The sequence below is a fragment of the Neomonachus schauinslandi genome, chromosome 5 (genome assembly GCF_002201575.2).
Source record: "Neomonachus schauinslandi chromosome 5, ASM220157v2, whole genome shotgun sequence".
NCBI classification, from domain to species: domain Eukaryota; kingdom Metazoa; phylum Chordata; class Mammalia; order Carnivora; family Phocidae; genus Neomonachus; species Neomonachus schauinslandi.
Genome location: NC_058407.1, coordinates 103,014,385 through 103,041,172, shown reverse-complemented (window position 1 = coordinate 103,041,172; position 26,788 = coordinate 103,014,385). Strand labels below are relative to the sequence as shown.

The window sequence follows — 26,788 nt, the reverse complement described above, 5'->3', positions numbered from 1 at the left end:
CTTGGACGATGTGTCACAATAGTTATTTCTGATAGTAGTAATGGCTACTATTTCTTGAGAACTTACTATGCACCGGGCACTTTGCATACATTCTCACAGTGGACCCTGTGTAGTCATTGCTTTTATGACTTCCATTTGCAGATGAGGACGACAAAGTATAGAGAGTTTAAATAACACAGCCAAGGCCACACAGCTGCAAAAGGCCAGGCCAGGGTGCAAAGGTAGGCCTGACTCCAGCGTCTGGGTATCAGGGCCTGGTCCCACTCTGCTCTTCCTCCGGAGCCTTCTGCCTCTTGCCTTCTCACCCGTCCTCCCCACCCCCTTGCTCTTGCCTCACACCTCCCTACTTCCTCAACCGTCCTGCCCCCAGATCTGTGTATTTCCCCCATAAATCATTTACCTTCTTTTATATCTACCTTTTCACCCTCTGTTCAGAAGGTTGCCCCACAATTCACAATCACATTTGGAGGAGAGCTATAATTCCCAAAGTTCATGAGCAGATTTTGGAGTGCCTCCTTGTGGTGCTTGTTGTCTAAAACTATGCTCCGGACCCTACAAAGACACCTCAAACACAAACACACACATATCCTCCCCCCCAAACATATAGAAGCCCACACATGCGCATAAACTCACACAAACACGTAGACACACACAAACATGCATATAACTGCCTCACGAACATACATGACCCCCACACGCACACACATGCACACGCACGTAAAGATGTACATAACCCCCACACAAATGCACATGACCACATACAAACACACACATAAATCACCGCACGAGCACATAAGCGTGCACACACGCGCACACACATGTAAACCCATACTCTCAGGCCCACTTGCTGCCTCAGCTCTGCCAGACCCTGTCTTCCTTGCCTCTCTTTAGGCCTGAGCAACATGAGGCTGGGAGGAAGTGAAACCTACCCTGACAGGAAGTGAAAACAGGATGGTGAGCTTTTCTGGTGCTTCTGACCCAGCTGTCGGGGGACTCGGCGAACAGTCTGCAGTTTCTGGAGCTGCTCTGAGGTACCTGGGATCCCCTGGGCTGGGAGTCTAGCTCGTGAGGTTATGGTAGGTAGCTGGGACGCCGGCACTTGGGCTCTGTTTACCTGCTGGCAGCCCTCCCTGCCCCCCACCTGAAGCGGGTTTGTGCCTTCCAGTGGGGAGGAAGAGCATAGCCTTGCTCCACAACAGGCTTTTGAAAGTGGTTGTGGACCTAAGGACATTGGCTCAGAGTCACAGGTGCACATGGTCTGTTTCTTTGTTCTTACTCTGGGACCAAACTAGAGAGTCTTCATGCACCCTCTTTTAAAAGTAAAAGACACTTTTCATGAGGAGAGAGATGAAGTAAGTTTAGCAACAAGTGTTATAGGGATTATTTTTCCTGATGCTCAGCCAGCCTCAGCCAGGACCAGTGTTAGATAAACTTTTGTCTGTCAGACCAGGAAAAGTCCCTAGATGCTGGGCCACACAACTATTTCTGGGGTCTGCGGAGAGGACATGGGTGGAGACTGTGGAACTTAGTGGCTTCTGCTATGTGTGAGTAAGGAGAGAGGGACAAGGGGCTGGGGCCGTTGATTGGAGGATACAGCATGGGATGGGTGGGAAGGTGACATAAATGTCACTCTCCTCTTTCAGCTGTTGGCAAACACTGTAGTCTGAAGAGAGATTCGAAGCCTTGATGAAGTTGCAGGGGTTTTTCAAAAGTCCAACTCTCTGATTAAGAAGGTACAGCCCCTACCATAGCTGTGGTATTAGAGTAAATAGTATCCAGTTCCTTCCGAAAATTCCCTCTTGGTAGCTGATGTAACTTAGAATAATTGAATGTTAGCCCTGGAAAGAACCTGGGATATATTGTGTTCCAATGATTAGCAAGCTTTTCACCTTTGTCATATCCCTGCATCTCTATTTACTTAATATCTTTCTTTAAAAAAAAAAAAAAGATTTTATTTATTTATTTGAGAGAAGGATTGAGCCAGAGAGAGAGAGAGAGAGCACAAGCAGGGGGAGAGGGAGAGGGAGAAGCAGACTCCCCACTGAGCAGGGAGGCTGACATGGGGCTCCATCCCAGGACCCTGAGATCATGACCTGAGCTGAAGGCAGATGCTTAACTGACTGAGACACCCAGGCACCCCTACTTAATATCTTTCTTTCAATTAACTTATTTTAAAATTTTTTTATTCAACCTCAACATTGGTATCTTGTATCACTGATGATACCTGTATCACACTTTGAGGGCCACTGATCTAGTGTAATTCATCTTTTTCACAGGTGAGAAAACTGAGACCCATCAATATTAAGCAGTTTGCCCAAGGTCTCACGGTTAAAGACATACTAATTTGGGACTGATCTTGAGGTCTTCCAATTTATAGCCTTAATTCTTTCCAGGATACCATATCATACTTTCAAGGATGCAGAAACAATTCCTTTATATATATATATATATATTTAAATACTCTCTACACTCAACATGGGGCTCGAACTCACAACCCTGAGATCAAGAGTCACACGCTCCTCTGACTGAGCCAGCCAGGCGCCCCATAATTCTTAAATGTGATTCAAATAAATGACCTAACAAAGCCCTAACATAGTGCCTGGCATGAGGAGACCGTTGGGGCAAGCTTCTTTCCTTCTGCCCTTAAATCCTTGCTCACTGCTAACCAGGACTAAGCTGCTCTCTAGAAGCTTTTAGCATCTTCTAGTGCTAATGTTCTGAAATATCAAGATGATATATCTTGGTGTGGCCATTGAGCAATTGTTGTGCTATGCTAGGAGCTCAACAAGCCTCATTAAACCAGGGATTCAGGTCTTCTTTTGTGGCCCAATTTCTTCTATTATTTATTTACTTTTTTTCTCTTCTTTTTTCTTTTTCCTTCTAATATGTCTGTTATTTGGGGTTGGGTTTCCTGAGCCAATAATCTTCTCATTTGTTTCTCTCTTATTTTGTCCTAATTTCTAAAAGAAATTCCATCTTGTAATATTGCTAGTAAATTTTTTAAATTTCAGCTTTTGTATTTTTAAAAAGATTTATTTATTTATTTGAGAGAGAGAGAATGTGGGGGGGAGCAGAGGGTGAGGATTAGAGTATCTTTTTTTTTTTTTAATGATTTTTAAAATTTATTTGTTGGAGAGAGAGCACAAGAGAGCACAAGCAGGGGGGGAGCAACAGGCAGAGGGAGAAGCAGGCTGCCCGCTGAACAGGGAGCCCCGATGCGGGACTCGATCCCAGGACCCCGGGACCACGACCCGAGCCGAAGGCAGACGCTCAACCGACTGAGCCACCCAGGCGCCCCAGGAGAGAGAATCTTTTTTTTTTTTTTTAAAGATTTTATTTATTTATTTGAGAGAGAGAGAATGAGAGACAGAGAGCATATGAGAGAGGGGAGGGTCAGAGGGAGAAGCAGACTCCCTGCCGAGCAGGGAGCCCGATGCGGGACTCGATCCTGGGACTCCGGGATCATGACCTGAGCCGAAGGCAGTCGCTTAACCAACTGAGCCACCCAGGCGCCCCAGGAGAGAGAATCTTAAGCAGATTCCTTACTGAGTGTGGAGCCTGACGTAGGGCTCATTCTCACAACACTGAGACCACGACTGAGCCAAAACCAAGAGTTGGACACTCAACCAACTGTGCCACCCAGGCGCCCCTCAGCTTTTGTATTTTTAATTTCTAAAAGCTCTTTCTCATTCTGTTTATTTTTTAATTAATTTATTTTTTTTACTTTTTGAAAGAGAGAGAGAAAGAGAGAGTGAGAGCACAAGCAGGGGGAACAGCAGAGGGAGAGGGAGAAGCAGGCTCCCCGCTGAACAGGGAGCCGCACTCGGGGCTGGATCCCAGGACCCTGCGCTCATGACCTGAGCTGAAGGCAGACGCTTAACCAACTGAGCCACTTAGGTGCCCCTATTTTTTTTTAAATTTTTAGGTCATCTCTACACCCAGTGTGGGGCTTGAACTCACAGCCCTGAGACCAAGAGTTGCATGCTCTACAGACTGAGCCAGCTGGCCCAAATATAAAAAATTATATTTTTTTAATAATTCCCTGTAGTTGTTTTATGGACACAGTATCTTTTTGTATCCTTCTTAGGATATTAAGTATGGCTCTTTTGAATTTTTCTTTTATTTCCTGCATTGTCTCTCTTTCCCTTTGTTTCCTTCTCTCTGTGTTTTTTTTTTTTTTCTTAAGTTTCTTTACCATGTTGGAAGCTTTCTTTATATGCCTTGTGATATGTTGCTCTCTGACGATATTAAAAAGTGAAACACTGAAAATCTGATTGCAGTGTCCTCCTCCATGTGTGAACAGGGCTCGCTAACTGAAAAGATCCACTTTTTTTCAAGGACGGCTCATGGTGACTTATTATTTGGGAAACCCCTTCCGGTCTGTACCTGCAAGTCTTTTCTCTGCGGGCTTGGAGAATCTTTCAGTGTGTTGCCTCCTGGTAATCTGAGAACTGAGTGGGAGAAGGAAAATCAGAGTTTGACATTTAAATCTGTAAATTTTCATTGACCTACTCCCTTCTTTAGCCCTGTTGGGTTTCTATCTGAGCAATTTCCTCTTCCAGGCATCCCAATGTCCGTGGGTGGCCCGCCAGGGCGGCCAGCCCTGCTCTCCCTGCTTTTGGTGGCGGCGATGCCTTTTTCCTGCTCAGCCATACCCATAGATGAAGCACGGACGCAGCTGTTGATGAGAGAGAAGATGATGCAGCTGGGGGGGGCAGCTGGTGCTGACCGAGCAGGAGGAGCTGGCCAATGGGAGGCTCATGGCCCTCAAAAAGGCTGAGTTGGCTCAGGCCATGAAGAGCCAGAATTTCCCTCCCAGCATGCACTTCTTCCAGGCCAAGGATCTCATCGAGAAAAGTGAGGTGTTTAATCTCCTGAAGAAGATGCCAAAAGGTAGAGGCTTGGAGAGGGTGGTTTGGGGGTGCTGGGCAGGTAGGGGGAACGAAACTTGGAGCTGGCATTGTTACTGGAGCTGGTGTTCTAAAGGGAGCTGTGAGGAGCACGTGGTTGGTTCAGCCCGTAGAGCGTGCAACTCTTTTTTTTTTTTTTAAGCCTAAGAGTGACAAGTAAATGCCATGTGAAATCCTAATTTATTTATTTTTACTTTTTAAAAGATTTTATTTATTTATTTATTTATTTATTTTTTTTTTAAAGATTTTATTTATTTATTTGAGAGAGAGAGAGAGAGCACAAGAGGGGGGAGCGGGAGAGGGAGAAGCAGGCTCCCCGCCGAGCAGGGAGCCCGATGCGGGACTCGATCCAGGGACTCCAGGATCATGACCTGAGCCGAAGGCAGTCGCTTAACCAACTGAGCCACCCAGGCGCCCTAAAAGATTTTATTTATTTATTTGACACACAGAGAGATAGAGAATACTAGCAGGGGGAGCAGCAGGAGAGGGAGAAACAGGCTCCCCGCGGAGCAGGGAGCCCGATGCGGGACTCGATCCCAAGACCCTGGGATCATGACCTGAGCTGAAAGCAGATGCTTAACCAACTGAGCTATCCAGGCACCCCAAGGGCTTTTCTGTACCTCTTTTATTTTAATGTTATAAATAAAGAGACTAAACAAAAAAACTGTCAAGTTGGTAAAGTAACCTCTCCACTTGATGCAGAACATAAAGTTTAGACAGGGTGACCTGCCAGAGCTCACACAGCTGGGACCCCTAAGCGGCCAGTGTCAAGGCCAGGTGCTAAGATGGAGCAAGAAGAGCAGAGGGACAGTGTATATTGTGCCTTGAGGAGCTCGGTAGTTGAAATTGGTGTCAGCTCTGAAAGAAGCATGGGGCATTGAAGGCAAACCTGCGGGCCAGGAGCTGCCTAGATGCTGGCTGGAAGCAGGGAATGCAAACGCGGTGTGTCGGGCGTCGGGGAGCAGGCTGAGAGGATCAGGATCAGGTGGGGGCAGGGGCTGAGGCTCCTTCCTATTACAACCTTTCACGCAGTGTTGGGTGGTGAGATGGAGTCCAACTTGAACCCCAGTCTTCTGAATCCAAGCCTGATGCTCCCCTGCCCCATCGGGCTGCCTCTCTTGAATGAGGTCAGCATGCTTCTTACTAGTGAGGGAAGCTCCTTTCCTACACCAGAGCAGGGAAGGCTGTGGCCAGCCCAGGAAGACAAAGGCACACAGAGGCCTGGAAGGTCTTTGTGCCAGAGTGGGGATGGTGCATCATGGGCATTTCCAAGGAACTCTGCCAGATAGACATCCTTGTGCTTCTCACTTCTTGCCCAGCTACACTGTCCTCACGGTCCCTGTGCCCTGGAATGTGGACTTCACCTCTTTTGCTTCACTCTCACCCCCATCCTTCTTCCCTTTCCAGGGGCTGCCTTACATGTCCATGACTTCGGCATCCTGAGCATGAACTGGCTGGTGAAAAATGTCACCTATAGGCCCCACTGCCACTTCTGTATCACCCCGAAGGGGGCCCTGAAGTTCAAATTTGCTTATCCAACACCCCCCACCCCAATGCCAGCAGAGTGTTCAGAGTGGGTTTTGCTGGAGAAATATCGAAAGGAGATGCAGAACGTCACTGAGTTTGACAACGGGTGAGTGTGGCTGGGAAGGGATGTGTCTCGTCCATTATAAGTAGTGGGTGGTGTGCAGGTGTGTCTTCCTTGGTACAAACCCATATATGCAAATCTGGCCTTAAAAAAACTCAGGAGGCTTTTTCTTTTAACTTTACAAGATACTTCGCTTCACAAAAGCATTCAAATAGCAAGTTCCTGGTTCAGTTAAAATCCAGTTTGATCTGTAAGAGGTATTAACAGTAACACTGTTGTTGCATCAGATGAAATTTGTCTAAATGCTTGATATCAGAAAGATGAAAAGCTCCCAGCTCCTGGAATAATGACAGTGCATTTGTGGGTGAAACACCTTGAAAACATGATGGAGCAACTTCCTAACACGCTTGTAAAGTGATATTATAAGTAATAACTCTTTTCATCATAGAACCATCTATAGAGTGCTTTTGTGAGCTTACTTCCCTTTACGAATAAGAAACGTGAAGCTCAGCACAGTTAAGGAAGCTGCCCAAGGCCACACAGCTAGTATGTGGCTACTCAGGGGCGAAGCCTGGGTCATGGAGTCCCCGTTTCCATCATACCTCCTGTATTAGCTTGCTGGGGCTGCCATAACAGAATACTACAGACCGGGTGGCTTAAACAATAGAAGTTTATTTTCTCACTGGTTTGGAAGCTAGACGTTCAAGATCAAGATCCTGGCAAGTTTGGTCTCTCCTGAGGCCTCTGTCCTTGGCTTACAGACAGTGTGTCCTCACATGGCCTTTCCTCTGTGTGTGTGTGCACTCCTGGTGTCCCTGACACCAGTCCTATTCTATGTCGGCCCCACCCTTATGACCTCATTTAACCTTAATTACCACCGGAAAGGCCCTATCTCCAAATATAGTCATACTGAGGGTGAGGACTTCAACATATGGATTTTAGGGGGATACAGTTTGGTGCATAACGCCCCTCGAAGAGAGCTTGGTCTAGGATGTAAGTACAATGGGGTCAGACTGGCTAAGCATATGGAGGGGGTAGGAGAGCCTGGTTGGTGGGAACATCCCGCCTGAGCTGGGTCCTGAGGAGCACAAAGTGGGTCTCATGGAGGGGCCTCCACCAGAGAACCCAGTGTGCTTCCCCTGGCTTCTCATCATTGTTCACTATGATGCATCTGGGTTTGCTTCTGGCGGGAGAAGCAAGGTGGGCAGGAATCCTGCAGGCGCCTAAAGGTGATGGCTTGAAACACACCTCCTCAATTTACCCACTTTGTGTCCTGAACAGACTGCTAAAGAATTTCACTCTGATGACTGAGAACCCCGATGTGGATTATGCAAACCAAAATGTTGTCTGGTCCAAGTTTCAAACGATCTTCTTCACAATCTCTGGCCTTGTCCACTATGCACCAGTGTTCAGAGACTATGTCTTCCAGGCCCTGGAGGAGTTCTACCAGGACAATGTGCTCTACCTAGAGCTCAGAGCCATGCTGTTCCCGGTGAGCCCACCTCTTTCCTCTGCTCTGGCTTGACTTTCAGATCTCACCCTGTAGGTCTTCACAGGCTCCCCACCCTTGTACTGGTATAGGACTGGATGCTGGTTTTATCCCAAACGGGACATGTGTCTTTCCAGGGGCCCCCATGAGCAAGGAAACCTGCACTGTACTTGGCTGGTCCCTGCAAAACTAAACATCCACCTTGTACCCCCTTCTCTCATGACCCCCACTTCTCACCTCCTGGATATACTGTGCCTCCTGGATGCTCAGGTTTCCCTGGCCTTGGACTCTGAGCAGTGCCTCATGCCTGGACCTTTCTTGACCTGTCTCCTTTCATATCAAAATTTAGCTTCTCAGAGTCTCTCAAGACTATGCTGTTGGTCTTGGGACAGCTGATGGGTCTGGTGAATGGATCACCCTGGTAGCACTGGGGAGAACGGATTGCAGTGTGAGGGTTGCCCAGACTGAGCAAGGTGGGGATGGAGGCTGGGAGAGCAGGGAAAAGCAGGTGTGAGATGACAAGGCCAGGGGGGACAGGAGCAACGAGGGGGAAGAGATGTGCAATGTGCTGAAGGAGGACTCTAGAGGTCTTTCTGACTGAGCACGTGGGGGTGGCCACTATGGCGACTGGCTGGCATTGGACTTGAGTTGAGTTAACTGGTGGTGACATTGATGGAGATGAGGAAGTAAGAGGAGGAGAAGGATGGGGAGGGAGAATAGAAATTTTGGTTTTTTTTTTTTAATTTTATTCATTTATTTGACAGGGAGAGACACAGCGAGAGAGGGAACAGAAGCAGGGGGAGAGAGAGGGAGAAGCAGGCCTCCCGCAGAGCAGGGAGCCCGACGCGGGGCTCGATACCGGGACCCTGGGATCATGACCTGAGCCGAAGGCAGATGCTTAACGACTGAGCCACCCAGGCGCCCCAAGAAATTTTTGTTCTGAACCTGTAGAGTTGGAGGTGTCTATGAGACAGCCCTATGAAGATGTCTAGGAAGTGGTTGAATATGTGACTTTGGAGCCCAGAGGACAGTTCTAGCCTGGAAACAGATATTTGACATCTGTCTGCAGAAAGGTAATCCTTAAAACTGTCAGAGGGATGAGGTTCCCATAGAAGCTGTGAGTTGGAAAGAGGAGCAGGCCAAGAAAGGGGCCCTGCAAACAGAAATAGGATAGAAAATTCACAAAATGGGCTGAGGAGGAGCCATTATAGAAGGAGAGAGTGAGGATGGTCTCCCCGTTAGGGGACGCCTTATTGAGGAGAGAGTCCCAGGTGATCAGATACTCCTGGACCATTCCTTTGGGATGTCTGTTGGACAAAACTTCCCTGAAGTTTTCTGGGAGGGATTTGGGTGTTGTGGGAGTGGGCAGGATTTCTGAATGTTCCATTTGGTGGGCTCACAAAGAGTTTGAGCTGGTTGAAGATTTTAAGTGGCTTGGAGAACATGACCTTTGTGTAGAGCTCTCCCCTATATTGTATCCTAACTAGTCTGCTTATTCATTGAAATATTTGTTGAGCATACCAATGCCTTGGTGAGTGACCTTCAAGTTTGTGGCAAGGCCCACAGGGTGGCATCATTTTGGCTTTGTTACCATATTCCATGGTCTTTATAGGCTCAGAAATGATATTCTTTGTACACTCAGAAGTGATAGAACTCCAGACTGAAACATATTGACCAAATTCGTAAGAGATAGAAGTATAAATAAGAAAGTCAGAATGCGGGCGCCTGGGTGGCTCAGATGGTTGAGCGTCTCCCTTCAGCTCAGGTCATGATCCCAGCGTCCTGGGATCGAGTCCCGCATCGGGCTCCCTGCTTGGCGGGGAGCCTGCTTCTCCCTCTGCCTCTCTCCTCTCTCTCTCTCATGAATAAATAAATAAAATCTTTAAAAAAAAAAAAAAAAGAAAGTCAGAATGCTGGTTTTTGGAGAAAACTATTAGACCAGACACTATTACGTTTCTTGACCGGGAAGTTCTTTCTCCTTGAAGGCAAATCTTAGCCTTTCCTGAAGCCAAGTTATAGCCAGAAGGATGTTGGTGAGCCAGAGCCCTAAAAAGCCCTGTCACTGGGCTCTGAGAATTTAAGAGAGTCCGTAACAGTGTACTTAATCTTTGGAAAATCTGATGAAAATTATCCCCTTTCGGGCGCCTGGGTGTCTCAGTTGGTTAAGTGACTGCCTTCGGCTCAGGTCATGATCCTGGAGTCCCGGGATCGAGTCCCGCATCGGGCTCCCTGCTCAGCAGGGAGTCTGCTTCTCCCTCTGACCCTCCTCCCTCTCATGCTCTCTGTCTCTCATTCTGTCTCAAATAAATAAATAAAATCTTTAAAAGAAAAAAAAAAAGAAAATTATCCCCTTTCTCGGGGGGGTGGGGGTGGGGGTGGGGGGAGGGGAATGCTATGATAAATTGCCTTTACTGAAGACAATGTTTCCACATGTATCCATATGTATCTATGAAAAATTTTATGAAACAACGCAGTGTACAGAGATTCTGATATTTTTGTATTCTAAAAAAATTTTTAATTCTTGTTGGGATTCCTAAACTGATTTTACTACCCCCAGTTTGATCTCAAGTGTTCAAGGACCCACCCTCTGATGAAGGATACACCTGTCCCAAGAACCAGTAATTCTAGTTTGTGGGTCAGGGCTCCCTTTCCCTCCATCTGAGACCAAGGTTCCTCAAGGCTCAACTCTCAGGACCGACCCACCTTTCCCCTTAGATATGTTAATACCCTTCTTGAGGTTAGCTCAAGGCGGGCCCTGGAGGGTCCTGAAGCGTCCTGGAGAGTTGGCTCTCAGCTAAGGGTGCCTATCTCCCTCAGGATCTGCCTGCTTGTTTGGTAGTTAAAGCTCTGAGTATAGTTCTTGGGCAGTGGGGCTGACCTTTGTCCTCCAGTAGAGCTTTCAGCAGTTTTGTAGATAAGACTGGACACAAATGATCCTTTTACAGGAAGCGAGGGTCCATCCACCTATTAAGAGAAGAATTTCTGGGGCGCCTGGGTGGCTCAGTCGTTAAGCGTCTGCCTTCGGCTCAGGTCATGATCCCAGCGTCCTGGGATCGAGCCCCGCATCGGGCTCCCTGCTCGGCGGGAAGCCTGCTTCTCCCTCTCCCACTCCCCCTGCTTGTGTTCCCTCTCTCGCTGTGTCTCTCTCTGTCAAATAAATAAATAAAATCTTAAAAAAAAAAAAAAAAGAGAAGAATTTCTAGGTGTGCCTGGGTGGCTCAGTTGCTTAAGCATCTGCCTTTGGCCCAGGTCATGGTCCCAGGGTCCTGGGATCGAGCCCCACATCGGGCTCCCTGCTTGGCTGGAGGCCTGCTTCTCCCTCTCCCTCTGCTGTTCCCCCTGCTTGTGCTCTCTCTGTGTCAAATAAATAAAATCTTAAAAAAAAAAAAAAAAAAAAGAGAAGAATTTCTAAAAGAGATGAGCTGGCATTGGGCCTAGCCTATGTGAGGTGGAAGAAATTGCACTTCCTAGAACAATCTATTCCCATGATTTGGCCTGGAAAATCTTTTTCTCCCCAAGCATGGGCTCCATCCCATCTAAGCCAGTCCTCCTCTTGGTTCCACTGAAACTGGTTTGTAGGTCCGCCAATCCCTCCTTCACCCCCGACCCAGGACTGTGACAGTCCACATCTCCGCCTTTGTTTCCTGGTAATGTGGATTTCCAGCATCCAGTATTTGTTGCCTCTTTATTTATGTCAGATTGTGAGATATTTCAGACTGCCACCACATCGACACTGCCGAGAGGCACCAGTAGTGATAATCATGCTTGTTGACGGTGGTCCTCAAACTTGGCTGTTCATATGAATAATCTGGAGGTGCTCTTTAAAATTCATGTTTGGGCCCCACCTTCCAGGATTCTAATTCTGTGCTCTTGGGTAGGGTCAGGAAGCTGCAAAATTAACTAGCCTCTTCCCCTCCTCCCAGTGATTCTAATGCAGATGATCTGACCCAGACCACACTTGGAGCGAGGGCCTTCTTCGCCTTGACCTTTCCAAAGCACTTGAGCTGCATAGCAAGCTTGCGTTTTACCGACGTGGAAACTGAGGCTTGGGAAGGTCAGAGAGCTCGACCAAGATCACATTGGTGGTAAGGACTGGATAGAGGCGAGGGTGCTGGATTTTATGAGCATTGAGGAAGCCATGCTTGATCAATCTCAAAAGGAGCTGCTGGAGAGGGCATCCGGCTTCGAGTCTCGTCCTCCTGGAGGGGAAAGAGAGCTCCTAGGACTGGCTGAGCTGATGCTTCACCCAGAGTGGTGCCCAGGGGCCGCTTCCTGTTGCGCAATCCTGGCGGCTTTCTCGGTGTGGAGCCTGGGGGAGGTAGCCCATCAATCCTGGCAGAGCCCTGGGTGCCTTAGGGGGCGGAGGGGAGAGGAGGGAGGGGGAAATCACGGAGGCTTTGGGTCTTGGTCGCTGTGAGGGCTGTGACTTTCATCTCGAGCCCGGCAGGGAAGCATTTAGGGAAGATGCTGAGAAGCTGGAGGGAACACAGTAGTCTCTGGTTCCATCCCTCCCCTTTTCCGGCGGGGCTCTTTCATTCTTACCCCGCTGAGGAGTGGGCTCCGGGGCATCCCGCTTGGGGACCCTGCCTCGCTGCTAACCTCTTGTCCCACTCTGCCCACCCCCCACCCCCCTAGAAGGTGGAGGGCTGCTGGGATTTGGGATTCTGGAGAGGCTGAGGGGGATGGGATTTGACCATTTGTTCTGCTCTGACCCTGGAACAAAGGCCTCTTGCAATAGAGAGTCTATGCCTTAATGCCCCCCATTAGCCAGAGTCGGGGAGCCATCAGCACATTAACAACTAAAAACCGACTGCACGGGAATTCTTTTGCTGAGCCGCACAACCTCCCCCTTCTTGCTTGTGGGGCTAATTCAGGGCCTGGGATGATGTTGATGGACTATCCTGGTTGCTCAGCCTCCTATTGTGTTACTAATGCTTGATAACAAAGGCTACTTGCCTTTAGCAACAGTTGCTAGGCGGGTCTTATTTCCCGGGCTCCAGTCCCTTCCCCCACGGCCAGAATCGGAGGCCCAGGCTGGGTCCGGCCAGTCTTCTGAGTGGAGCTCTTCTAAGACCCCAGAGGATTATCAACAGGGCATTGCCCTGCTGGCACTTCCTGACAGGAGATCTTAGGAGAGAGACACGTCGGTGGCAGAGAGAACCCACGATGGTCGTTCCCAGACGTTTTCTTGGATGCTGTCACTTGTATAACCAACGCTCCCCGGGCTTCGCCTACCCACTCCCAATGCCAGGGTTTTTCCTGGATTCTTGGCAGATCCTCCATTGAAAATTCCACCTGGCTCGTTGCTGAAGTGACCATTGTCTGATGTTACTGGTGTAACTCTGCGAGAATACTGACAAACAAGGTTGGGGGGACCCTCTTAACTGCTCCCCTTACCCTACTTATCCTGCTATGCTGTAATCAAGCTGTTTACTTGTCTGTCAAGTCCACAAAAATGGTAGCTCTTAGCCCTAGCTGTACATTGTACATTAGAATCACCTGGGGAGGTTAAAATAAAAACAACCAGCTTCTACCCCAGAGATTCTGATTTAATTAGTCTGGGATGAGACCCAGGCATCTCCCTCTCCCTAGGTGATTCTAATGTGCAGCCAGAGCTGAGACGCTGAGACCCCTACCTGCCACTGGAGTATAAAGGTAAAAGACAGGGGCTGCTGACAGGAGACACTCAGGGTCAGCAAGATTCTGTAACTCGGCAGATCCCTCAGCCCCTCACTCCCACTGTGCAATAGGACTGAGTTTCTTGACCTTTCTCAGCCTCAAAATCCTCATTTGTAAAATGAGAACTACCTGGATAGTGTGGTTTTGAAGATTAAAGGAGATTATGACATAAGGCTCTTGGCATTGCCTGACACATAATAGAAGCTCAGTTAATGCATGTTAAATGCCTGGTGCTCGAGTGGCATTGCGAGTTAGAAATTGTGAGTCCTGGCTTCTGGTCTGATACAAACTAATTGTGTGACCTTGAGCACCTGTCTGCTTTCACATTTCCCTTCGGTTCCTTCCAGCTTCAAAATTCTATAATTCCATGATATCATAGACAATAAAACTTTGTGATCTTGTGTAAATAGCCAACTTTATAGTTTCACAATTAAAAACTATAATGAAAATGGAGATAGTCTACATTGAATCCAGTGTTTTCAACTCAAGGGGGCTTATTACATGGATATAGCAGCTTTTGTATTACATGGTCTTAGATAAATGACTGACACCACCTACTTGTACTTAATAATTGTTAAATTCTTAGATATTAACTCATCTTCCTAGGATAACTGCAGACTTTGAGTCATTTTTCTATATCCGGTAATAAGATTGGTAATAATAACATTGTTATTAATATTTATCATTTCTTTTTTTTTTATGTTTTCATTTATCTTTTTAAGTAATCTCTACACCCATTGTGGGGCTCGAACTCATGACCCCAAGATCAAGAGTCACAGGCTCTTCCGGCTGCACCAGCCAGGCGCCCTAACAGTTATCATTTCTGAGTGCTTTACAAATATTAACTCATTTGATCCTTGCAGTGACCCTGGGAGGTGTGATTGACTGGGGCAGAACATACCTCCACTGGGAGCCGGAACCCAGAAGGCTGCCCAGAACCCCCTAACCAGCTGAGAACTTTCCTTAAATGCTTGGCTTCACAGCAGTGTTCTAATCAGTAGTGAAATGGCTGTGAGGCTGTGAGGAGTTGCAGGTCTCCCCGTGAAAAGGGTCTCTTGCTCCTTGAAATGGGGGTGCTCTTGAGCGTTCAGATCCTATCCTAGGTGCTTCCATAAAGCCTGCAGTTTCTTGGCCAGGGGCCAGAGGCCCAGGAGCACAAGACAGGGGCAGCCCCGGTGGTGATTTACTGAGGCACCAAGAGACAGGGCTCTGACATCTGCAGCCCCAGGGGCCAGATTCCATCTTTGTGGCTCTCCACGCTATGGGAACTGGCAGTGGGATTGGAACCCTGCAAGGCAGGAGTCCCAGATTCTCCCACAGTAAGTACTGGAGTGATAGAATTGATGGAACTCCGACCATATGCAAGCCCCCTTCATGCCTCTGTGTCATTTGCATATCTGTACATACTTGCTTAATATGCCAAGGATCTTTTAGGCAGAATTGTCATTTGTTTTTTGTTTTTTTTTAAGGTTCTTTTATTTCCCTTCTGTTCCGCTGGCACTACTCTACTGGCCACCCCTCCCAGTGTCCATCTATCCGTCCCTTTTCTAAAACATGCCGCCTGCGGCTTAGTACTTTTGAAACTGCTAGTGGACAATGCTCTTCTTAAGTTAACGCTTTTTTTTTTTTTTTTTTTAAGTTAACGCTTATTTGTGGAGCTCCTACTCTGCTGCTATAGGAGGGGAGGTGGGAAGATCCAAAGGAGCTGGACCCTACCGTTGGTGGTTTAGAATCCGGTTGGTGTGTCTGGGCGGGGGACTCAGTAATGACACAGCAGTCAAGGCCTGGGGAAGAATTCTGTTCTTCCCTTCTGCAAATCAGCTGCGGAATGCCGAGACAACTTCAAGTATCAATTCTGGGTTGGCTTAATGCATTGTTCTCAAACTTGGACACTCAAAAATTTTGGAGGATCCCAAAGAACTTTTGTTTATATGGATTATATCTACTATATCCTGTATAATCCAGCCTGTATTAGAAATTAAAACTGAGAAAATTTCAAAACACAAGACTACACAAGCACACAAGCCATTATTTGTTAGAGCAATATTTGTCACACATGATGCAACTTCTGGAAAATTCTGTATACTCACGAGAGAATGAGAATGGAAAAGACAAATATCATCTTAAAATTTTTATGAGGAGAGTTTTTGATTTTGCAGACTGCCTGGAAAAGTCTAGGGGATCCATAGGGGTTCCCTTACCACAGGTTGAGTACTGCTGGGGTACAGGATATTGGTTCTTTTGGCATCAAAGTTGTGAAGATTCTAACAGAGCACCTGGAAGTCTGTTGAAGCCTTGATCAATGACAGGAATTCTCCTTTAAAAAATCCTTGGTAAAGTAGGAGAGGATGAAAGTAACTTTCCTTTACCCTCTTAAGGTTCGGTTTTGGGTGCCTGCAAATTAAACTGACAAAAGCCCCATTAACAGGAGAAAAGGCATACACATTGTATTTGATGTTAATATTTAATTTTTGGGTGCATGGAGGCCTTTGTAGAAAAAAGTGAAGACCCAGAGAAGTGGGTAGGCCAGGTGCTTATACACTGTTTTAACCAGTGATGATAAATTATGGAGAAATGATGATACAAAGGAAAAGGGGTTTAGGTTTCTGGGGCAGTAAATTGTGGGGAGGGAAATATATGGGGGAAACTCATAGAAGATAAGGGTTACGTTACTAAGGTTTGCTTGTGCAGACCCGTGGCAGTGCTGACCTTCTGTCTCCAGTGATAAGCCTTGTTCTCCTGGTGTGGGAGATGGAAGGGGGAGCACCTTCACCGACAGTTTATGTCCTGCTTGTAGGCAGATAGGAGGAGGCCAAAGAGCTCTGTCTGGTGTTTGCTGCTTAATTGCCTTCCACTCAAAATAATCCTTATGCAAAAGTAGCATATTTTAGGGTGGCATGTTCTAATCCCCTTCAGTAAAAATAATAGTAGTAACCGGCTATACTAGATACTGAGTTAGCAGTTTCTAAGATTGTCTCCTCTGGAAAGTTCTGGCAGCGTTAACGTTCAGTAAGCCTGAGCATGTCCACTCCTGGGCCAAGCAATCAGGGAAGACTCACCTGCCAGTGCTGAGCCCTGTTGGCTGAGGCAGCCTTATGGGGGATCGCATGAGAGGCCAGGCTTCAATGGGGCAGCAGCAAAGGAAACTGAAGAGCCAAGGCCAATGGGCCCAAGAGAAGGGGCCGGAAAGAGCTGCCCATTCACCCCACTTCCCCCAACCCAGGCTGCAGAACAGGACCTCCGGAGGTGAAAGAGCCATGAGGCTGCTCTGTGGGCCTGAGGAGAAGAGGGTGCTGGGGAGGCTGCCCCGGGACCAAAGGCAATATCTCCGGGGTGCAGCTAGGAGGGACAGGGTAGGCCCCCTGGGCCGGTGAGAGCACGCAAGTGACTGGCGGGGAAATGAGAAGAGCTTCCTGCACACGACCAGCTCCAGGATATAAGAGCTGACCCGAGGGAGGGAAAAGGATTTCTCTCCTTCAGGTGGTGACAGAGCTCGCGGCTCCCATTCTGCCTCTGCCCTTCAACCCTCCACTCCCTGACCCTGCAGCTCTGGCTCTGTGTGGGGCTGCTGCTCCCTACACAGGACTAGCAATGCTTTAGCCAGGGGGGCCGGCACGGAGCAGCCTCCTTGAGCCCAGCTTCAATGCCATGCCCCCCCCCCCCCCCGAAAGCTTCTCTGACCCTATCCAGTTAAAAGGAACCCTCTTTTCCTTGGAGGTCCTGTAAACCTCTGTTTAGCACTTAATTCTTCCTGCTTTATATCATAAACATGAATAGAGCCTGTCTCCACTAAATCGGGAACTCCTTAAGGGTAGGCATCTTGTCTTACCAGCATTTGTCTACCCCTTCCAGGGCCTAGCCTGGTTCCTTGCACACGGCAGGTTTTTAAATGATGTTCATGGAAATAACTTATGCATATCATTTCTTCCCATCCTTCCTTGCCCCACAATCTCTTTGGAAACTCCTACATCCGGTCCTGAGCCTGAACTGCCACTTTGTGCAGAGCTGAGAGCTGACCCAGTGACAGGAGAGGGCAGAGGTTGCTGCAGAGGATGTGCCCACTCCAACCCTCCGGCCTCTCACGGCAGGCTTGGTGTGGCCCAACCTGCAAAGAGGGGACCTCTTTATACCCATTCCTTCTCCTTTGCCTTAGCCACTGTCCGTTGCTGGCTCTTGTCACTGCCCCTAACCATGTCCACCTCAGGGGACATCCCACCTAGGGGTGGGAAAGTGGGGCGTTGAAGTGGGTCCTCTCCCCCGCTGACTGTTCTTCATTCATTACACAAAGGCCTATTGAGCGTCTACCATGTGCCAGGCACTGTTCTAGATACAGGGACCCAGCAAGGAATGAGACAGGCAGACAGCCAGCTTTGTGGTGTTCAAGAGCATTATCCCAGATAGGACTAGAACTTCTGATAAATGTCAGAGGCTGTTGAAGGCATTGGGCAAGGAAATTGCAAAGTCTAACATGGTTTTAGAGATTATTGGCAATGGGAATGAAGTTTCACTCACCTCTGATGTCTGATCATGACCATGCTTCCTTCTCAGGTGTATGAACTGAATGGGACCATCCATAGCCAAGAGTGGTCAGTGAGGACTTACAGAGAAGTGGCTTCTTTGTTTGCGAAAGAGCATCCCGGGTTTATTGGAATCAAACTCATTTATTCGGATCACAGGTGAGAGAGAATATGGCTGAAGCTGCAGGACTTGGGAGAATGGGTGGGCTGCAGGCAGAGCCACTAGGAAGGGAGGGGAGGAGAGGGAGAAAGAGGGAGGCTGAGAGGCTGGCATCAGAGACCTACCCCCAGGGCCAAAGAGCCATGGGCTCAGCGGGTACATTCGTACATGGGTGCAAACATCTACCTCTAAAGTCACTTCTAGTTTGAATCTTTGCAACTAAGCTGAAATGAAGAACTGTAGCAAATTTCCAGATAATTCTAGGCCCTGGCCCATGTTGGCCTGGGTGACTCAGTTATGGATATGTTTTTGCCTGTATGTTCAGATAACTGGCTCATTTCCTTGTTTGAATTGGGCCCTGGGGTTCTGCCTGATGTGTACTGTGGGTGGCTGTGTGCAAGGCCTTGTCTGGTGACCTGGCCCTGAGTGACAGCTCTCTCAGAGTCCGTGTGTGGACACCCCACAGGATGATGTATGTGGGACCTGGTGGTGTGAACAAGGACCCACTCTTCCCTCAAACAAGCACAGAAAGCTTTATAGCTTAATTTTCCTTCTGATTGTACGAAAGGACAGCTCTCTCCTCCTGTCAAAGGGCAGCCAGTCTAAAGCCTGTGACCCGTCCACAGGGCTGGAGATGCGGGGGCAGCAATCAGATGGGGATCACACTGAGTCAGGGCTTGGAGGGTGGGGGGGGGGGGCAGCTCCTTCATTTGCTCAGCCTACCCTAGAAGCTGGACTCCGGAGGGCAGTCAGACTCCGCCCCGCCCCATCACTGCTGAATCCCCTTCCCTCCTTGTGAGGGCTTGGGGGGACCCCACAGGAGCAGGGGTCCATCCCTGTGTGCTAGGCAGCTGGGATGGAGCTGGAAGGCTGGGGCCCCACTGGTTCCCCTCAGAGGCTCCCTGGGAGTCAGCGGTGGGAGGGTGTGAGGGCTGGGCTGCAGTTGGTCAGTGCTCCGTGTTCCCTTGGAGCTCTGCAGGAGAGGGAGTGAGCACTATGAGCACGAAGGTGGCAGGAGAAATTTAGGCCCCCAGAACTGAGGAACAGTGAGCCAGCTGCTGTGCAAAGACCTTTGTCCTGTCACAGAGTTGTAGCAGACTTTTCCCTTCGGTGCTTCTGTTGTCATGCTGTTTGCCTCATCCCTATCTCGGACTTGAACAGAGAGGGTGTGGAGAGAAGACAGTTCGCTTGTATGGTTTCTGGAGTGCCCAGGGCCTTGCTGATTGAACGGGGGGCAGAGGACATAGCGTTGCCAGGCCCAGCTGACCTGACAGGGACCTGGGTGATCTGCTGCATTCCCTAGGTGCCCAGTGACCAGAGAGCTGGGCTCTGTACTGCACCCACTTCTGGGAGCCACCTTCTCAGGGATGCAGGGCAAGTTTTGGACGAGGCCTCTTTGCTTCATCCAAATGTAGATAAATGATGCGTATCCCATGGGTCTCCCTTCCTCACTTGTTTTCAGACACTGTGGGTCCTTCTGGAGCCAGCCAGAGTCCTCGATAGGGTTGGATTTGGGCGAAACAGCTCACAGATGTAGCCACTGGTAGGGATCACAAGAGCAGGCCGGGGTCATGTGGGCAGTGGGGAGGGGCTGCTGAGGACCCCCCAGGTGCTGGCGGAGCCACTCCAGGGTACACAGCACCACCGACGCCAAGTCACGCTGTCGCCCCTGCTTCTCTCTGTCTCTCTCACAGAATAAAAAATGTGTCCTTCATCGTGAAATCCGTCCAAACAGCCATGATGCTTCGAGCCATGTTCCCCAGGATGGTGTCAGGGTTTGACCTGGTAACGACTGTGCACGACGAAGCTGTCTGAGAGTGGGGTCCCATAGGCAGCTCCTCCTGAAGGCCTTGGCGGCTCCCACGGAAATCCTCTGCAGAGGCGCAGGCCTGGCCAGAGTTTAGCGTTGGCCTTCTCTGGGGGGCCTGCAGGAGGATGGCAGTCACAAGAGAAAGGGGTGCAATAAGGGCCAGAAGGCTGAAAGGGGGAGGGAGTTCCAGAATAAGAAGAATTCAAGGAGGTTGGGCAGTAATGGTGGGCTTACTCCCATTCCCCTGCCCTCCGCCCTCTTTCTAGCCCACGTTGCCCACCCACAGCTGGCTCTTAAAACTGTAGCACATGGCGGGGGGGGGGGGGCGGTATGTGTGTCCTGGAAGCAGAGATGGGGCTAATCCTGGGCAAAACTGTTCCCTGCCCCTCCACCAAATCAAAGCCAGCCAGGGCACACTTCCCAGATGACAGCTCATCAATCGCATTAAGGAAGCTAAATTAATTTGAACTAACTGGCTGAAAGGCACTCCTGACTCCCTTTTATAGAATCTGTACATTTTACCTGAGTCTGTGCTTAAGCTCTTATTTTCAGACCATCCAGAGCTCAAAGGGGTAGATTTCAAAGACTCATTTTGTTTGGACCTGGGATGGCCTCCTAGGATCCCTGGGGGTTGCTCAAAGGGTCTGGCCTCTCCTGAAAGGGGCAGAAGGCCCCCTCATCCCACCTTTTCCATCTGTGTGCAGCACTGACAAAGGGGGCTGAGAAGGAGCACCTCTAGTATAGAGCTTCCAGAACAGTCCCTACAAGGACTGTAATGGACAAGTCCCAAGGGAAATTGGGGTTGGAAGGGGGATAGGCAGTTGTTCAAAGGGATCTACTCACAAGCTCCAACTCTCTTTCAAGCCTGCACTCCATTCTACTACATTGAATATCCGTATTTGGCTTATTATAAAAATGTGTCATTGATTGTCCCCCACCCCCAACAAATTAAAATAGGCGTCCTGAAGGAGGTACCTTTTTATCCTAAGGCACCCTTACTCTTGGCACACAGCTACAAAACCCTGGGGGTATGTGTGGTTTAGTTTGAAAAGCATAATTTTGTTGTAGTGACAGCTGAGGCATGGACCAAGCAGATGGCTCCATGTCCTCTCCTCTGTGTCCTGCAGGTGGGGCGTGAGGACACTGGCCACTCCTTGTATGACTACAGGGAGGCTTTGATGATTCCCACCTTGCATGGCGTTAAACTGCCTTACTTTTTCCATGCTGGAGAGACAGGTGAGCCATATGGAGACAAGTAGGACAAAGGAGGTGATCGATAGGAGGGCTCCTCCTCATCATTCAAGAGAACTGATAGGATCCTGGGCAGTATTGAAACTGTTGATAGTCCTTTTATGACACTTGTCCATTTCATATGCATTATTTTGCTTAATCCTGATGGCAACCCTTGGAGAAGGAATAGCAATGATAATAACAGTATCTGGCACTTTACATATTTCTTTTCTTTCTTTTTTTTTTAAAGATTTTATTTATCTGTTTGACAGAGAGAGAGCACAAGCAGGGAGAGCAGCAGGCAGAGGGAGAGGGTGAGGGAGAGGGAGAAGCAGACCCCTTGCAGAGCAGGGAGCCTGACGCGGGACTCCATCCCAGGAACCTGGGATCATGACCTGAGCCAAAGGCAGACGCTTAACCTACTGAGCCATCCAGGCGCCCCACATATATTATTTCTAATTCTCACCCCAGTCCTGCTAGGAAGGTGTTTTTATCCCTATTTTATTTTATTTAAAAGATTTTTTTATTTATTTGGGGGGAGGGGCAGAGGGAGAGAGAATCTCAAGCTGACTCCCCGTTAAATGTGGAGCTGGACACCAGGCTCAATCTCAAGACCCTGAGATCATGACCTGAGCTGAAATCAAGAGTTGGATGCTTACCCAACTGAGCCACCCAGGCACCCTTCTTCCCATTTTATAGTTGAAGAGCCCAAGTCTCCAAACATAGAGTGGTTAGTCCAAGGGCAAGGAGCTAGTCATTAGTGAAGCTTGAATTTGAGCCCTTTCTGATGATCTCCATTTTATAATGTGCAAATTGTGCTTAAAGAGATTAATTCACCTGTCCAAAGTCATACACGGGTTAAGTGATAGAAGAGGGACTAGAACCAGGACTGCTCTAACAGCTAGGAGGCTCTGTCTACACTCACCAGGTGCTGAAGAGGAGACCCCACCCAGCTCAAGCCGCCTGCTGCTATTGTTTCTGAAATGCCATTAGCCTAGCCACATCTTTGTTCCCCTAAGCTCACTCCACAGGCTCATAGGTCATCTCTCAGACCTTCTCATATTACAGTCCTTAAAATGTGTAAACCTTGGGGCGCCTGGGTGGCTCAGTCGTTAAGCGTCTGCCTTCGGCTCAGGTCATGATCCCAGGGTCCTGGGATCGAGCCCCGCATCAGGCTCCCTGCTCTGCAGGAAACCTGCTTCTCCCTCTTCTACTCCCCCTGCTTGTGTTCCCTCTCTCACTGTGTCTCTCTCTGTCAAATAAATAAATAAAATCTTTATTAAATAAATAAATAAATAAATAAATAAATAAATAAATAAATAAAATGTGTAAACCTTAAGCAAAAGGAGTCCCAGATCATGGCTGCAATTTCAGGTCAAAATGAAGATACCAGGAGGAAAGCTTGCTGCTGCATCCCACCAGGTGTCCCTGAGTACCTTAGGCACCTGTCATCCTTAGAAGACCAAGGAGATAAGTGAAGAGCAGTGGGGGCTTGAATTTCACAACCAGGTTCAAACCATCTCTCAGAGGAAGGGTCCATGTACATTAATCTCTTTTTTTCCTGACATTTCAAGTCATTTTGAGTCCAATTTACATCAAAGTTGTTCTAGGAGATTTGAAGAATTGTTTTGGGGGGATGGGATTAGGGGGGTAGGGGTTGTTAACCTTGAAGAACTTGTGGTCTAGCTGGGAAAATCATACTTACCTGTGTGAAATCATTTCAACAGTATGAAACACTGTAACAGGATCTAACCACATTCTAAGATGCATGGCCCTAGGAGAGGATTTTGCCAGGAGCTGGGTATTTAATACCCAAGAGTCATGTTCTTATTTTTAAAAAGGAAGAGGGGTGCCTGGGTGGCTCAAGCGGTTAAGTGTCTGCCTTCAGCTCAGGTCATGATCCCAGGGTCCTGGGATCAAGCCCCATGTTGGGCTCCCCGCTCAGCGGGAGCCTGCTTCTCGCTCTCCCTCTGCCACTCCCCCTGCTCGTGTGTTCTCTCTCTCTCTCTCAAATAAATAAAATCTTTAAATAAAATAAAAAGGAAGAGATCTGGGGTGCCTGGGTGGCTCGGTCAGTTAAGCGTCTGCCTTTGGCTCAGGTCATGATCCTGGAGTCCCAGGATCGAGTCCTGCCTCGGGCTCCCTGCTCAGTGGGCAGGGAGTCTGCTTCTCCCTCTCCCTCTGTTCCTCCCCCTGATCATGCTCACTCTCTCTCTCATATAAATAAATAAAATCTTAAATAAATAAATAGGGAGCGATCTTTGAAAAGAAAGTTCTAGATTGGAAACCAGTGAAAATCCACCTGAAACACATACCCTAACCAGCAGTGGGAATTCTGGGGTTTTATTCCTAACAGAAAAGGGGAATTTTCATGCTTTACATGTAGATCAGTTAGGATGCTTTTGGCTGCCAGGGATGGAATACACACATTTAATAGGTTGTTGTTTTTCTTAAGATTTTATTTATTTGACAGGAAGACAGCGAGAGAGGGAATACAAGCAGGGGGAGTGGGAGAGGGAGAAGCAGGCTTCCTGCGGAGCAGGGAGCCCAATGCAGGGCTTGATCCCAGGACCCTGAGATCATAACCTGAGCAGAAGGCAGACGCTTAAGTGACTGAGCCACCCAGGTGCCCCAAGATCATCTATTATTTTACATAATAAGTGACCTCTGCTGTCCTCATCAAGTCCAGGGTTTCACCTTATTTGGTTGCCAGGTAGTCAAATTACATTCAGGTGTAACCAATTCAATAAAGCAAAAGACAAGATATTTCCTCCAGGGCATCTCCTTTTATCAGGAAGGAAGCCAAAGAGCTCCCCACAAATAACCTTCCAGACCAGCATTAGGACCATCCTAGCTGCAAGGGAAGCTGGGAGAGTCAGGACCTGTTATTTTCACCCTCCAAAGAACGTCCTGCCAGCAAGGAAGATACAGTGGGGGTGGCTGGTAAATAGGCAGGCAACAGTATCTGCCACCATTTTGTGCTGGTCATTGTGATCTTGCAATTGATGTTGCAATTGATATTGTTGAAGATATAAATTGAGTAAGTACACACAAGTAATTATATTGAGAGAGTTTGCAACACACTGTTGTAAAAATAATAAAATTCCCAGAAAATAGCTCTGGAAACAAACAAAAAATGGAAAGAAAGAATATAGACTGTGGAGTCAAATAGACCAAGATTTGAAACCCAGTCTTACTACTTAACTGAATATGTTCCTTCAAGTTATAAAGCCTGTATAAGTTTCAACTTCTTCATCTGTTACATACATACATACATAAAATAAAGGCTTGCCATACCTTTCGTTAGCATTGTTACAAGGAAAATGCGTATGTGTGTGAATGCTTGTGTGTGAATGTTCTTTGATCTGGAGCCTTTATCTGAGGATGGTCTTTGGGCCAGATCCATCTGATTGAAGACTATCCCTTTTTCCCCAGACTGGCAGGGTACTTCCATAGACAGAAACCTTCTGGATGCTCTACTACTGAACTCTACCAGGATTGGCCATGGATTTGCTTTGACCAAACACCCAGCAGTCTGGGCTGACTCCTGGAAGAAGAACATCCCCATAGAAGTCTGTCCCATCTCCAACCAGGTATGCGTGATCCATGCAACCAACCCTCCAATCTCAGCCTCTGTTCTGATTTCCCAAACTTTTTCCTGTATAATTTCTTTTTTAATATTTTTTATTTATTTGACAGAGAGAGACACAGTGAGAGAGGGAACATAAGCAAGGAGAGTGGGAGGGGGAGAAGCAGGCTTCCCGCCGAGCAGGGAGCCCGATGTGGGGCTCGATCATAGGACCCTGGGATCATGACCTGAGCCGAAGGCAGACGCTTAACGACTGAGCCACCCAGGCACCCTACTGTATAATTTCTTGCTCCTTAGCTCACTTATTTTCTATATTCCTCCACTGTCTCACTCCCATTAATAATTATTCAGGAATGACCCCTTGCCTAACCCATTCATAACAATGAGGCAGCAGTGGGGGTCCCCAGTGGGGTAGAATTTGGGGCAAAGCGATAGACAAAGCTAAAGGGACAGTAAGGAAGACCAGTGGAGTGGGAGGGGCCATTGGATACTGCTGTTCCCACAGATGCTTGGGGTTCTTTGTGCACCTGCCTGTCTTGCTCTGTTCAGGAGAGCTGCTCTGAGCCGGACCAAGAGAGACCAAATGTTTGTGCTCGTGAAGAAACTTGGAGAAAATTAGGAAGAGCACAGGACTGGCTCTATTCCTGTGTTGTACCCAGAAGTCATCCTAATGTTCAGTGGTGATGAAGATAAGAAAGGAGCTGGTTATGCTCATGGTCTTGCCTCTCTTGTGACAACTCTTTTTATGGGTCAAAGTTTGTCTTTCTCCTTTGCCTCTTATTGGCAGGTTCTGAAACTGGTGTCTGACTTGAGAAACCACCCTGCCGCTGTTCTGATGGCCACTGGGTACCCCATGGTGATCAGCTCTGATGACCCAGCTGTCTTTGGTGCCAAAGGTTTATCCTATGATTTCTATGAGGCCTTCATGGGCATTGGGGGAATGGCGGCCGATCTGAGGACACTCAAACAGCTGGCCATGAACTCTATCAAGTGAGTATCCTGTGTACTTCCCAGATCCCCAACTCCCTCTTCCATCCCACAACTTGTGTTTATCTCTCTTAGAGTTTGGGGGCAGAAGCCTGGAAGGTTTCTGTGTGTTTTCTCCACGTCGCCTCGGTTTCATTATTGCTCTTGGACTGGGGAGCAATGTGCCCTGCAAGCATCTGAGATCCCCTCACCTGTTCCCCAACCCTTTCTCCTGACCTGAGTGCCTTTTCTCCTGCAGGTTCAGCACCTTGTTGGATATTGATAAAAAGGCTGCCATGAAAACCTGGGAGGAGAGATGGAATACGTTTGTAGCCGACCTGGCAAGGAGGCCAAAGTGAGAAGCTAGCCGTTTATTACCCTAGTCCTCTGCTCCTCTCTGCAAGCTGTTCTCACCTTCCATCAGTCATGCTTGAACCCACTCCAGTGTAGTTGGTACCTCCATTTCTTCATCAGAACTAACCTCATGAAGGTCATCAATGGCCTCCACATTGCTTGACCTCTCAGAAACACTTAAACAGTCTACCAAACTCATCTTTTTGAAATATCCTTTTCTCTCAACCTCAGTGACATCAACTCTTTTGGTTTCCTCCTTTCTCTCTGGCCATTGCTTCCAGGGTCCCTTTTCCAGATGCTCTTCTCTATCAGATCTCTGTGTTGCATTTCCTCAGGGCTTAGTTTTGCCTCTCCTCTGTTCATGTCTCTGCTTCTCTCCTCTTCTTTTCTCTCTCACTCTATAGTCTTTTCCTAGGTAGTCTCATCCACTCCTTTGCTTTTAAATACCATTTATTTGCTGATGATTACCAATTTATTTATTCATTTGGAAGGTTCA

General features: G+C 48.1%; 1 protein-coding gene across 1 annotated transcript; it reads left to right on the top strand.

Moving 5' to 3' along the window:
* The first annotated feature begins 986 nt into the window (after positions 1-986).
* Positions 987-26,356, top strand: ADA2 (adenosine deaminase 2). Its single transcript, XM_021690617.1, is given in 11 exon segments — positions 987-1,031; positions 4,563-4,708; positions 4,710-4,893; positions 6,318-6,543; positions 7,780-7,990; positions 18,215-18,342; positions 20,038-20,128; positions 21,281-21,389; positions 24,819-24,976; positions 25,760-25,962; positions 26,198-26,356. Coding segments are annotated over 10 exon segments (1,548 nt in total). The 5' UTR covers positions 987-1,031; positions 4,563-4,570; the 3' UTR covers positions 26,298-26,356.
* Positions 26,357-26,788: the final 432 nt, after the last annotated feature.